Below are 15371 nucleotides of genomic sequence, written 5' to 3'. Positions count from 1 at the left end.
GATAAAGCAGTAGGAAAAAAAAATAGTTACTAAGAACAAATAACTAATTATTTTTATTAAAAAAAAATTGCAATTTGGTGAAGTGGTATATGATATTATGTGATACTGGCATTGCCATTTTAGTATTTCTTTTTCCTTTTCTTTTCTTTTTATTTATAATAAAAATTAAAGATTCATAAAACGAAACAAAGGGAGAAACATAGGTTCAGGGGCAGAGAAGCATCATACAAAACAAAGAAATACTAAAATGGCAGGTCATGTGATTGTTTCGTTAACTTGATTCAAACAAATTTGGATTTAAAGTAATAATTAAAACATTTTTTTTAATCGCAGAATTAAAAGTTAAAATTTGCAATTGGAAGTCTCAGGACAGATACAACATCACTGTTGTTGAGAGGCTGAAATGTAATTCACGAAAAATAAATAATAGGACAGACAAACCTCACCTCAAATCCCTTTAAACTGCCGTAGCACTTTGACAAGAAAGCCCTGTTACTCATTAAAAGCTAGTTTTTTCTTTCATCTCTCTTAAACTTCAACTCTTGGATATATAAAGATTAACAAAAAGCTTCCAAGGATCAACTACATAACAACGTACTAATATAACTCTCGAGTTGAGTCATCATTAACATCCCAGGTGTCAAATATCTGATACAAACAAGTAGTATATAAAAAGCCAAAGCACACAACAAAGAACAGATTGATTACATGATCTACGTCCAGGTTCAACAGACGCAAACACCGATAGTAGCAGATATCTGCAACTGCAAGGCCATAGCAATGAGAAGGTTTTAGCTTTCTGAGCTGCAGGAAGTCTCACCTACTGATGATGATGAGCTATCTTGCCTGAAACGCTTCATCTCCTCATAAGCCCACTCAAGACCAGGGCAGTAATGAAGTGGTGGGTTAAATCTGCTGTCATTCATGTCATCTGGCATGAATGCACCATTCTCTATCAGAAATTTCACAGCTTCCTTCCTCCTTTCTTTCGCAGCACTGTGTAGTGGTGTCCCTGGGTATAACAAAAACATGAGGAGAAATAAATATCAACATCTGTATCCAAAAATTAGATTCCTTTTTTTCCCCTTCGCTTATTCATTTAAGCAAAAAGGGAAGGGGAGTACTGAAGGGAAACATCATCTATAGGGAGAAGATACTTACAGCCACAAGCGCCCTTAGTTCTAGCATCAATGTCAGCACCACGCTCTAGCAATTCATCCATAACTTCAAGGTGGCCACCTTGAGCAGCAAGGTGGAGGGGGGTGACCCCTTTTGATTTGGGGCCCCATGTAGCCACATTTACGTCCATCCCTTCATCAAGAAGCCGCTTCACCTATTCCAAGGAAAGGCTATGAGAACAAAAAACATTCAAATGACGCAAACAAAAACAGCTTGTCCTTGAAGCATCACATAATTTTAACATGTCCTTGAAGCATCAAGAACTACTTCCTCTTATTCTGTTATCAAGTAATTTACAATATGACAGTGAAAAACATAAATTAATGCCACTCCCCCCCCCCCCCCCCCCCCCAAAAAAAAAACACCAAAAATAAATCAATAAACCACAAACCTATGCCATGTCTTAATCAGGTTAAGACTACGTTTCTGAAATGGTTCAAATGGTTGGGTTCTTGGGAAGTTAGAGAGATCTTGACTGATTCAAGGTAGCTAGCCTCCAAGAAAAGAGAAGGAAGAAATGAGAGATTTATAATTGATTAGTTGAAAGAATTATTTTTTTTCTATGGATAGGTAATTACATGAATGAAAATATAGGTTTAGCTGGGCTTAAAACTGCCTGCAACTCATTGGCTAACTACCCCTCAAGCAACTAATTCATAACTCTATAAACCCTTTCTTGGCTGCTGTATAGGGATGAGACATAGGAATGAAATGGGAGTACATGGAACCTGTCCACCTTCAGCATCAGAGAAAGGTAACCCCTCTATGAATTCCATGGAAACATCTACTTAGGGATGACTAAGGGATAGGAAACAGCTGTAGGAGACTAGCAAGAGACACATTATCCAGCTTATTCCTCTTGCATCACACTCTAATGTATCTTTTTGATACTCCCTTCATGCCTTTCCAAAATAAATCCATCTTGGCTCTGTACAAGGACTTTTGGTTATCTGAATGGCCTGCCATGGGTGGTCATGGATGTGTTGTAAAATTCTAGGCTTGAGGGAAAATGATTAACCTAAGTAAATCCTTCCCTTATAAAGGAATGTAATGAAGAAGAGACTAGAGGTTTCTACAAAGATCTATTCTTCCTTCCTTGAGACAGCATCAGATACCTTGTTTTCCTTGCCTCCTTGTTTTCAATCAAGAACGTGTATCCCATTTTGCTTATCCATTTCAATTGGGCAGGAGTTCATATCTTCTGTTCCCTTAAGGCTTTATTGGTTAGTCTTGAAGATAAATGGCACTAAGTCCAACTCCCATTCATAGATTGAAAATAATGAATTGTTTACCCAGTATTCTTAGATATGCAATAACTAGCATCTAATAAGATCCTCAACAGTGAATATTTTACCTCAAACAACTGTCCACATGCAATTACTGAAAGAACCTTCACACTTAAAATACTTCTCCAAGAAAAAGTGATTTGTCCTCAAAACACCACAAAATGATCGGACCTCAAACTTCTCACTTTTTGATTTCCCACTTCTCCCTCCATTTCCCCTTTTTTCACCTCTTACATCATCTATTTTGTTCATACCCTGATCAGCACTGACAATCAAGTTTCAGCACCAAACCCCTTTTATGTCATTGAAAGCCTAAAATAGCTGCCACCAAATAACCACTTAATACCTAATCTTGTTGCTGCCAGAAATTTTTGTAAACTTGTTTCATTCAAGAACAGCCACTTTTTACACGTATATCCTCCTTTTCCCAAACAGTAATTAACCTAAGGACCATAAACCCCTTCCCTAAAACCAAAAGCTTCAAACCCTAAAAAGCCCATCACATAAGCAATTCTAGGCAGGTTTCTAAATCAGATCTAGTCTATTTGGTAGTAGACTTTAAGGTTTAAAAACTTGTGATATTAGAGTTTGGAACTGCAAGAGAATCTACAGTTTATGAATTGATTATGATTTCAAAATAAAAATGATTAAAGCCCAAGAAAGCCTTTAAAATAAATATAAAAAGGTTCCAATGTTCTCCAGCAGATCGAGTTTAAGGTTGGTGTTGAAGATTAATTGACAACCATGAGTTGGCAAATATTTAGGTATTCAGGGTCATGAAATATGGATGTGAATAATACAATGAAAAGGTGTCAGTGTGTTTGGGGGGGGGGGGGGGGGGGGGGGGTGTGAAATATTACATAAAGGTAAGCATTCCTAAAATAACCAAAATACCAAACATCACTTGATCAACAAATACACACACACAGAGAGTGACGTAGGAGAGTTTAAGCCCATTAGTATTTTTATTTTATTTATTTATATTATGTTTTATTGATTATTATGTCTATAATATACCAAAAGGTCATGTGTCTAGTATGTGACTTTTAATGAAGGTGGATACTTAGGATTTAATTGTTATATGTAAGATGGAAGATTAAGATTCTAGTGTATTTTCTTATCATTGTAGGCAGTCTTTTCTTATCTACATGAAATTTCATATTTGAATATTTCCTTTGTTATTTGAGCCTAGACATTGATATTTGATTGTTCCAAACTTCAATTCCATTATCTTTTTCTTTTCTTTTTTGTTATGTAAGTTCTTCTAAAACCCTTCTTCTAAACTAGACTTAAGTTCTCCCTACCACATCAAGTGGTATCAAAGCAAGAGATCCTAAATTTAGGTGGTCTTGAGGATGCAAACGCTGACATAAAAGACCTCTTTCATGATGCCACTCATAGAACATACGGCATGTGGCGGATTGAGGATCAGTTGGTGTGTGCAGCTGAATAAAAAGATGAAATGACTTCTTTTATAGGCTAGTGGTGAGGCTCCTCACTAAAATCTTCGTAGTTTCCATAACACACGTCATACAAAAAACTATTGAGACATCAGAACAATTGCCACCTACTTAGAAACGATGACATATATTGACTAACACTTCTGCTAGAGGTGATGTTCCTCATTAAAATCTTCATAGTATCCATACACAATATCGAATACGAGTCATCAAAACATTTCTAAGTCATTATGTTGTTTAAGTCATACAATAAAAGAACACTCCAGCATAGGTGGTAATTGTTCACAAAGCATTCTCAGGGCTAGTTTTCTTTCTTTTATATAAATATTATTTCCTCTCACACCCTTCATACATTTTAAAAGTGAATATTAAACCCATATGTTTCTTAACCACAACAACAAGCAATGGTATAGATAGCTCAAAATCAAAACTTCCACGACACCCCAAATAGATCGAAACCCACAAATACCACAATAGACTGCAACTAAAAAAACAATTAAGAACATAAAAAAATGAGCATAATATAGTGAGTTCAACACCGCTGAGGTTCAATTATATCAAAAAAATGCATTAACAGGTGATAAAAGTATAATTGAAAACACAAACACGACACTCAACAGACAATTCTTCAACAAGATGGAGATACCAAAATCAATCAATTAATTCAAACAAATTATTGGCCTAAAATGAAAAATAAGGAAAGAAATGAAACCTCTTTGAGATCGCCTTTGCGAGCACCAATATGGAGCAGAGTCCATCCTCGATCGTCCCTATCAACACCTCCTCCAGACCTTATGGAGCGACGTCTCAACAAGCTTCGACGAAACAAAGATGTAAGCTCCTGTCGCTGAGGCAGCTCCTCGAGCATATTTACCATACCAAATCTCTCACACACACACACACACGATAATAGAAAAAGAAAAACAACAACGATAATTCAATTAAATTTGTTCGGATTACAAAGGAGGTCCGAAGTTTTGCTTACATGATCTTGAAAAAAAACACAGCAAATAATTGGAAAGATCGATAAACAGAGGAAACAAGAAGAAGAGAGAAGAGAATTAGCGAGAATGATTGGCTATGCAGTAAGGTGCAAAGGGATTCAAGCCAGGACCTAAGACACGAAGATTCTGGCAGATTACGACGGCGTTCACGCACACGAACAGCCTTGATTTTGAGTTTTTAATCATTATATACTGAATTTGATGATAGATTTGCAAAAAACCGAAACAGATAGAGGAGCAGAGTAGGTAAAGAATTATGAGAAGAAATTCGGATTGTGATTGGGATCCGAGAGCCAAAAAGGAGTTTTTGTTTTGAAAAAACACTAAGTTGCTGCTGTTATGCTTTTCGCATTAAAAAGCAAAACCAAGCAAACCCTAGGAGAGGAGAGACAGAGAGAGAAAGAAAGATAGATTTTTTGCCCAAGAGCACTGCCTGAAGGAATTTCTATTTTTATTGTAGGGAATAATTTGCTATACAGTGTCTGTATATACTATATAAAAAGGTGATGTTTATTAGAAATTTGTTAAATGGGCTTCTAAACTCTTCTAATGGATAAGGCCCAACCTGATAATGACAATAATTTTTTTTTTTGTTTTTTTTTTTAGAATCTGTTTGAGAATCAATATCAAGACAAATATCACTAAACAAGATGTTATAACTTATCTACACTCGTCACTTTGCACTTGCAATAATTTTCATTTTTACTTATTTATTTTTTTGGTTTAATGTCGGTTTGGATACTGCTTATTTTATTGAAAACTAAAAACTGAAAACAATAAAAATAAAATAAAATAATAAAAAAGTTATTGTTTTCGCGCGTTGCTCTATTCACATATCTAAATGCACTGTTCATGAGAAATGTCCCATGAACAGTGCAAGAGGTGTTGAAAAAAAAAAAAAAAAAGCAAATGCAAGATGTGGGAAGCGCATTAGCGCAAAATGCGCTTCCCAAACGCATACTTAGTATTATAGTGTTAGAAAGTGATATATAAATAACTGTGTGTATTTTTTTTTTTTTTAAAGAAAAATATAAGGTAACGAGGAATAATATTTAAAAATGAAATAAAAATAATGTCTTAAGTTTTAGGCCGAATAGAGAAGATAACGGAAAAAGTCACAGAGATTTTTTTTTTTTTTTTTTTTTTTTTACAAGATAGAAATTCTACTCTAGCTTGTTTTTTAAAGAAAAATGTAAGGTAACGAGGAATAATGTTTAAAAATGAAATAATGATAATGTCCTAAGTTTTAGGTCTAGTAGAGAAGATAAAGGAAAAATTCACAAAGAATTTTTTTTTTTTTTTTTTTTTACAAAATAGAAATTCTACTCTAGTCTAATCTAAGTGTATATATATATATATATATATATATATATATGTGTGTGTGTAAAACTCCTTCCTGGAGACTTGAACCTCGGCCTTTACCCCCCACACTTCACAAGCACCTATACTTGTGAAGTGATCATCGCACCAAGGATGTGTGGTGATGGGAATCCTATTATTAATAGTACTAGACTCATCACACACGATTAGCAATAACGCTCTTTTTTATTTTTTTATTTTTTTTAGAGTTATAATGCTTAAAAGTGATAAATAAATAATCATGTGTATTTTTTTTTTTTTTTTAAAGAGGTAAGGTAACATAGAATAGTGTTTAAAATGAAATAGAGATAGTGTCTTAAATTTTAGGCCGAATTAAGAAGATGAAGGAAAAAGCCTAAAACTTAGGAACAATAAATTACTCTCTTAATTAATTTGTATTTTTTAATTTAAAATTGTTTAACTATAAAATAAGGGTATTTTAGAGAGTTTAAGAATTTGTGTAAAGGTATTTTAGTACGCAAAATGTTGAAAACCAAATTAATAGTACTAGACTCATTACATGCGCTTTGCGCATGCAATAATGCTCTTTTTTATTTATTTGTTTTTTTTAGAGTTATAATGTTTAAAAGTGATATATAAATAATCGTGTGTATTTAAAATAATTAAAAAAAAAAAAAAAGAGAGAGAAGAGGTAAGGTAACATAGAATAATGTTTAAAAATGAGATAGATCTAGTGTCCTAAGTTTTAGGTCGAATTGAGAAGATAAAGGAAAAAGCCTAAAACTTAGGAACAATAAATTACTCTCTTAACTAGTTTGTATTTTTTAATTTAAAATTATTTAACTATAAAATAAGGGTATTTTAGAGAGTTTAAGAATTTGTGTAAGGGTATTTTAGTATACAAAATGTTGAAAACCAAACAATGAATTATGTTATTAATAGTATAGATAGATAGATAAATATCTGCCAATTATTCACATTATATATATATATATATATGTGTGTATTATATTTAATTCACAATTATAATCCAAATTAATTTTAGATTAGCTTCTAATTGTTTTTTTAATTTTATACCACGAAATGTTATCCACATAAATTTTCACAATAAATCTTTAGTGTTGGATTGTTCCATGTACCTGGTGCATACCAACAACATTCTAGGTTTGATACAATAGCATTCTGCATGGGAGGGTGTCACGCATACCCATTTGACTACATGTCATTGGGATCACAAGTAAAATGGAGTTCTTAGTATGATTTTAGGCCACCATGTGTAGGCTTGCAGCTTTCACCTAAGGCATACGCTTAAGAAAAGCCATGCCACCAAGAATTCCTTGCCCAATCCATCATTCGCCTTCATGGGTTTGGATATTCAATGCATGGGGCATACGTTGGAAAAATGTTATGAATTTCATTTTAATAACTATTTCAGTTTGTTTATTGGAACAAAATATTTCGACGCCGGTGACATACTATTTCAAAGTAACTACTATTTATTTATTTATCATAAAAAAAGATAAATATAATTCTTTATTGCAGAATATATTAATTCAAAATCAAATAAAATATTTTAAAATTTCTTAAACACTAAATCAGCTCAAAATTACCAACCACATTTAATTAAAAAAAAAAAAAAAACTTAACTTTCTCAAAAATAAAACATAACAACAATAAAATAAAAAATAAGAGAAAAAAGGGGAGAAGAAAAAAAATGAAATGAGTCAGACACATTTTGTTAAAAAATCAAATAAATAAATAATTTAACTTTGTAACAAAACTTAACTAGGTATTAGTTGGAATATCATTCTTCATTCCACTTAGATAATGTGTTCAACAATACAAGTGAAGACCAACCATATGGCTAGACAATCTAATTGCCTAACACCTACCCAGTGATGTACCCTGGCTTTGGACTTAGCCTAAACTAGTGTTCCTTTGCACATGGGGTTGAACCGTTCGGTGGTTCTCAACCCACACAAAATTTAATGGCCACTCCTTCTCTTTACTTTGACCCATGAGATTTATGGCGTACTCTCATGCTCATATTTAGGATAGGCCCATACCCGGAAACCTGACCCCGCTTCACAGTAGTCCATCATTGTAGGCCTCACAAACCCAAAGGTGAAAGTCCCATGACCCATCCACCACAAGCCCACCAAATCATAATCTACCTACCCTACCGCTCGAGAAGTTTATTAGTTGATGAGTTGTGGGTTCTTGACTATGGAGGTGTTGATGATTTGAAGGAATTATAAAATGCATAATTGCAGGGATATCCTCAGCGACATCTCTATTTCACCTTTGTGAGTTTGCAAATGTTTTCAAACTAAAGTTTGAGTTCAAACCAATCTTGACCTCGATTTAATAGTTCAAACCCTCACTAGGAGATCTTTCTCTCAAGAGATTTATAGAGAAGTGTTTGCCAGGCCATTGTTAGAGGGGAGAGAGAGAGAATAAATAAATGCCAAATGGCTATGACATTTTTTTTTTAAGTTAAATTTTTATCTTATATAATAAATAAATAAAAACACTATAAATTTAGAAGCAATGCTACCGCTACGTATCCAAAAAAATTACACAACATTGGAACACCACCAATATAACTTTTTTACTAGTACTAAGAATATGCCACTAAGCAATTGTCAAAAAATATATATATATATGGGTACCTTTTGATCCAACTCTTTATATATATATATATATATATATATATGTATATATATATATATATATACACACAAAATAGAAATTCTACTCTAACAAGTCTAACCTAATCTAGATGTATATGTAAAATTCCCTTATAGAAACTTGAATCCTAACCCTTTCTCCACACACCTCATAAGAACTTTGTACTTATGGGGTGACTATCATGCCAAGAGTGCGTAGTAGTTTTTTGGTCCAACTTTTGATACTTCCTACTCAAGTGCTATGTATTCTTTTGAAATGTCAGCAAAAGAACTACCGAATGGGCCAACTATCACAACAGTATGGAACTTTAAGGTGTAAAATTCAAAGACCGCCAAACTTCAGGGTATGGTTTGCAATTTACCCCCTTTTTTTTTAACTCGATAGTTAGGAACGAGGAGATTTGAACTCTCAATGTTTCTAATAAAAACACTAAGAAATGCCAACCAATCAAGCTACAAGAACTTGCAATAACAATCACAATGGTGGAATTACTAAACCAAAGCTAATCCGAATGGTGGAGTTGCATGGCCTCTTTAGCAGATAGTAGATACAACACAATGGCCAATATCTATATATTTGGCCTGACCAGAATGATACAAGCTGCTTTAGGCCATAACAATTCAAGATCAATTTCCACACGTGCACTAGTAATGTTTTAGAAATACTTTTTAGTTTTTACAATTTATGGTCATACAAAGGTCCAGACATTTGATTCATGTAATACACAACTGACACAAGTTCTGGAAGCACACAGGAGTTTTCTTTTTTATTTTTTTCAGTTTTATGCTTTTTTTTTTCAATGACAGATAAAATCAACTCGAGTCAGATGGAGGCTTTTCCTTTGGATGTTTGGAGGAATAGTGATCACCAAGTTGGTTCTGATTTGCTAGTTGCACCTGAAAATTTAATTCACCACAAGAGTGTAGCTCAGCATATCACATAAAAGAACCCAAGTATATGTGCAAGGGAAAATGCTGTTGCACACAAATTGTTTTACACAATTTTACACACCCCAAAAAACAATTGAAACATGAATTGAAAATCGTGACTTCAAGTCACGGTTTCAATTGTTTTTAAATCATGATTTTCAAGTCACGATTTCAGTTTTTTTTTTTTTTTTTTTTGGAGTGTGAAAATTCGTGTAATACAATTTGTGTAATAACACCACCCCTTGTAAAAATTTGTAAAATCAGATGAACACAACAGCACTATCTTTACCACAATCAGAATTAAGTCTTTATTCTAAGAAATGTAGAAAATATGCAGCCATGTGACAACAGATGTGAACACATATTATGACACCTGATTCTTTGGAAAAATATATATATATATATATATAGGCTCATCCACAACCAGTACAAAGAAATATAGGCTGAAAGTTGATCCTTGATGCAAACTTACTGTAAGAGGAAACTCACTTGTGATGTCTCCATTTGTTCTCACACTAGTTACAGGACTGTCACATATGTATAATCACCTTAACATACCTTAAGTATTTTTAAGGTAGTCCTATCCATTTTAGGTAAATAAGAAGACCTAAAATAACACTAGTAGGAAGTAGTACAAAGGGTTTAAGGTATATAGTTCTACCATATCAATCCTTAATCACCTTTCGACTTATCCATCTCAACATTCTCATTTCAATTACACTCATTGTTGCTTTATAGCCCAACATAAAGTACCATATACTGCCTGGCATAACACCTCCCCCCACCCCCACCCCCCAAAAAAAGGGAGGTTTGATTTTGAAAGAGAGGATTAAGGACTTTGAGAGAAAAGAGTGAAATCAGGAGCCAAGAGAGAGAGAGAGAGAGAGGAGGAAAGTTGGATCTGAAATCAGATTTGACTTTGACCTTGATAAGGTGTGTACATGTGTATCAACCATGTGAAAAGCCAGAGAGTTACAATTGATTTTCAATTCTTGTGCGTAATTCTTGTTGGCTCAAATACATTGTTGGTCCCTAAAGTTTAGCACATAAGCGATTTTAGTCCCTAAAATTTGAAGTGATCACTTTTAATCCCTTAGATGACTTGGCCAAATTAAAAACTGAGATATTATCACTCTATAGGGACTAAAAATGATCACATAAATTTTTTTAGGTAATAAAATTAATCACTTTAAGTTTTTTAAAGACTAAAAGCTATCATTTTAAATTTGTTATGTACGTGATCACTCTAAACTTCAAGGACTATCGCTCATGAGCAAAAATTTAGGGACCAATATATATATGTGTGTGTACACACACACATATATATATATATATATATATATGTTTTATAGGTAAATTTAGGGACCAATAATGTATTTATACCTTTTTTTCATAAGTAATAATATTATCCCTCCGTATCCCTTGAAATCCTATCCCCTTCTCCCAAAAACCAAAAAGAATCATCCAAAAAAGGATTGCAACCCCCCTTCTCTTCCTCTCTCCTTTTTATCCTCTCCCTCCTTCCAAACGTAAGCTTAGGAAGGAGAAGGAAATCAAGCTTTAAAAGTTGTGAAAAATCTCTTTATTAAACTCTCTACCTGAATTTGATAGATCACCAAGATAGCTTTATCCAGCCTATTGCCAATCTTATTGCTACAAGAACAGGATTATAAACTAAATAAAAAATTATACCCTGTGCAGATAGCTCCTGTTTCTTCAGGGTCTAAGAAAAGTGGTTAAAAGGGCAGTCTTACCCCAATTTTTTAGAGAGGTGGTTGGTATGCAAACTTAAAAAGAAAAGTAATTAGGAAACCAGCTATGGAGGAGACTTCTAAAACTGAAATGATACTCATTTACATGTGGTACAACCCATTCCAGCATATTCAGAATTGCCAGAATTCCCCTTACTGAGCAATATTTGACAAAGCTTAATTAAGATAATCCCTGTAGTCTGATGCTAAGAAACATAGAAATAAGGCCCAACTAACTAGACAAATTCATAGGGTTCCAGGTGGCCAAAACATAGAAATAAGACATAACTAACCAGCCAAATTCATACCGTTACAACAAGGCCCCTTATTATATTGGGGTAAAAATTTGAAAACATTTCGTCTTCAAACTTGCTATTCTAAGAGCTTCTCCCAGCTTGGAAGACTCTTGCCTCATTGCCCCACTTTTTTACAGACATATCAAAGTGGTCACATTTACACACTTAAACATATAGTCATGCCTTTTTAATGAATTTATAACATAGTTAATGTCCACATCAATGTTTTAATATGTTCGTCCAACATACATAGACATGTTCCTAATATCTGAATAAATTAATATATTACGGGGTTGTATTTGCCACCTTCCTGCTTCCTGCTTCCTGCAAAATATGACACTCATTTCTGCGTCCACAGATTGTAAAGTATTAACCAACTTTTCAAATTTCAAGTATTATGACCCTACTTCATATCTAACTCCTGCAACAGCAAACAAATTTACCGGATTGTCACATATGAACCTTGTACTTCATTCACACTACCCCTTTCACACCATATTCTTGTAGTATCAACAATATGACCATATCTCTGTATTGGCCTAACTGCTGACATCAATCTCTAGTTGTCAAAGCAGGAGCACTTGGAGTGAAGGGTTTTAGGCCTATTAGTTCTTTTTTCTTTTTTTTTTGATAAGTAACACCAATTGATTTTATGGTGTAGGCTGGGTTCAAACCCTAGATTTCTTATTTGACGATAAAAGATTTTACCAGTTAAGCTAACTAGAACCCACCCTATTAGTTTGCTAGTAGTATCAATGAAATTCTGGCCAAAATTTTGGCAAATAGATTAAAGGGGTATTGGGAGACATTGTGTGACACACAAAATGCATTTAATCAAGACGATGAGGTTCCTCATAGCGTTTCTGGGTACACTTGATGCGGAAAAGGCTTATGGGTACACTTGATCTGGGTACACTTGATGTGGTAATCCTAGCGTTTCAGTTCCACATATAAGCTTTTAGCTCGGCATTTACAATCGCACTGTGGTTTCCTTTTACAATTTAAATGCACCTACTTGACAACTTCACTTGCACAATACGGCTACTGCAAAAAAATACAAAGAAAGACTAACAAAAACTCAAGGTATCCAACAGTACAAAAAGTATCAAATGTCGAAGTCCATTCATATGGGGTCTCTTCAAAAATAAGAATTGATTAAACAGAGTAACGCTACATAAACAACACTGCTAAATTGTCAAGTTTTTACTGGTTCTCGTTTGGTTCCACCACTAACATTATTTTTTTTATATTTATTTAGCATTAACAACTTGTCACCTCATAATATTTTTAGTTTTTTGTGTCAGTTATTGATTTCTCAATCAAGTGAGGCCAAATTTCTCAAGCAAGCAAGACTAAGTAGTGGCAATTGAGGTACAAGGCTGTTTGGGGGGGCAGAAAGTGAAAATAAATAATCTCAAACATAAGAATAAGAATAGTTGATTAAGGCAGATCTGGGTCGTCGGAGAGAGGATACCTTACAGATAGGACAGGTGACTTTGAGAGCAACGGCTCTGGCCTCAAACTGAGACCCTTTTGCCTTCTGATTCTTCTCCGCATTTCGTTTCTGCGCTTCGATCTTCTGCTTTCCCCGAGTCATCCCTTTCTTCTTCTCTCTTCTTTCTCTCTCTTTTCCCTTTCTTAATTCTATGGGTATCTATCTATCACTGTATGAGTATGACTTTATTATAGAGAATTGACTCCTAAAGACTAGATGGTTTATATATATATATGTGTGTGTTTTATTTTTATATCGATACTACATAATTTATATACAAGGGTCTTACTAATGTATGTTTGGGGCAAATGTTACGTAGGGATACAATTTGCAGCCTAAGCCCCAAAATGTATGAGGTCTTGGTCAAGTAAGTCTAGTACAATAAATTTGTAGAGAGTGGGTCAAATAACTAGGTTTTAGTGAATTGGACAAAAGCTAATATGGATGAACTCCTTATCCGAGGAGGCAAGTGCTCATATAAATCAAGTAAACAGAGTATAAGTGCAATTGTGATTGCTATAGTGTTCTTTCTCTGTTTTCCGATTCCCTTCCTCTAAGGTCTCTATTCTCATCTATACTACATCTCTTCCTTCACCTTTACCCTACACGTGGATAGTTGATGGCTTAGGCTAATACTTGTCCCATCAGCCTCCTCTAGAAGTCTTTGGAGGATGGTTATAAGGCTAGAAAAGTACTGTTCAGAGGTCACTTCCTCATTAATGTGGCTAGGGAATTAGTTACAGAGCATTCAATGCTGTGGTAGCAATTTTCCCTTAGATATTTTTAGGTTCTCATCTTTCTTACACGTTTATGGTGCACATCCCTATCACTAAAGCTTTTTGAAATGTCACTTTGATCATTAGGATCTATACTCGATCCGCGTTTAGCTTATCCGAGGAGATATTCCTCCTCGGATTCGGACTTCTCACGCTTTCGGCCAAAGCCCCACACTCTCGGCCAAAGCCTAAAACCCAATTGTATGATTTGGGCCCATGACCCCACAGTAACTATCATTAGCCTTTTGTTAAAGATTCTAAATGTATAATTATTGAATTTTATATTTCAAAAAAAGAAAGAGAGGAAAAATATATATGTTAAATTTTTCTGTATTATATATAGGATCCGGTTAATATGTTCCCTTAAGACACACATTAATTATTCATTTTAGAATTTTTTTTATAAGAAATTAAAAAAACTGTCAAAACAGTTAATCACTTTTTTGCTTTCTCATAAAAAAAATTTCTAAAATGGTTTACTAACATGTGAGGTCATGGGCCCAAATCATACAATTGGGTTTTGAGCTTTGGCCGAGAGTGTGGGGCTTTGGCTGAGAGCGTGAGAAGTTCGAATCCGAGGAGGAATATCTCCTCGGATAAGCTAAACGCAGATCGAGTATAGATCCTAATGATCAAAGTGACCTTTCAAAAAGTTCTAGTGATAGGGACGTGCACCATAAACGTACAAGAAATATGGGAACCCAAAAATATCTAAGGGAAAACTGCTACCACAACATTAAATGCTCTGTAACTAATTTCATGGCCGCATTAATGAGGAAGTGACCTCTGAACAGTACTTATCCAGCCTTATAACCATCCTCCAAAGACTTCTAGAGGAGGCTGATGGGACAAGTATCAGCCTAAGCCATCAACTATCCACGTGTAGGGTAAAGGTGAAGGAAGAGATGTAGTATAAATGAGAATAGAGACCTTAGAGGAAGGGGATCGGAAAAGAGGGAAAGAACACTGTAGCAATTAGAATTGCACTTGTACTATGTTTACTTGATTTATATGAGCACTTGCCTCCTCGGACAAGGAGTTCATCCATATTAGTCGTTGTATAATTCACTAAAACCTAGTTCTTTGACCCACTTTCTACAAATTTATTGTACTGAGCTTACTGGGCCAAAATCTCATACATTTTAGGGCTTGGGCTGCAAATCGTGTCCCTATAGTTACTAATA

General features: G+C 34.3%; 1 protein-coding gene and 1 long non-coding RNA gene across 2 annotated transcripts; both read right to left on the bottom strand.

The window, feature by feature from the left end:
- Positions 1-580: 580 nt before the first annotated feature.
- LOC126708631 (phytochrome-interacting ankyrin-repeat protein 2-like) lies at positions 581-5393 on the bottom strand. Its single transcript, XM_050408452.1, has 3 exons — positions 4638-5393; positions 1162-1333; positions 581-1012 (listed from the first exon to the last, which is right to left on the bottom strand). The coding sequence occupies exons 1-3, from the start codon at positions 4800-4802 to the stop codon at positions 792-794; spliced, it is 558 nt and encodes a 185-aa protein (XP_050264409.1). The 5' UTR covers positions 4803-5393; the 3' UTR covers positions 581-791.
- A 4151-nt stretch (positions 5394-9544) lies between these two features.
- LOC126709281 (uncharacterized) lies at positions 9545-13759 on the bottom strand. The gene is made up of 2 exons (XR_007649358.1): positions 13391-13759; positions 9545-9836 (listed from the first exon to the last, which is right to left on the bottom strand). It is a non-coding gene; the product is annotated as an uncharacterized LOC126709281 (long non-coding RNA).
- Between the last annotated feature and the right edge of the window lie 1612 nt (positions 13760-15371).

The sequence above is a fragment of the Quercus robur genome, chromosome 12, assembly GCF_932294415.1.
Source record: "Quercus robur chromosome 12, dhQueRobu3.1, whole genome shotgun sequence".
Classification (NCBI taxonomy): Eukaryota; Viridiplantae; Streptophyta; class Magnoliopsida; order Fagales; family Fagaceae; genus Quercus; species Quercus robur.
The sequence above is the reverse complement of the archived record's forward strand: the minus strand, read 5'-3'. Positions and strand labels throughout refer to the sequence as shown.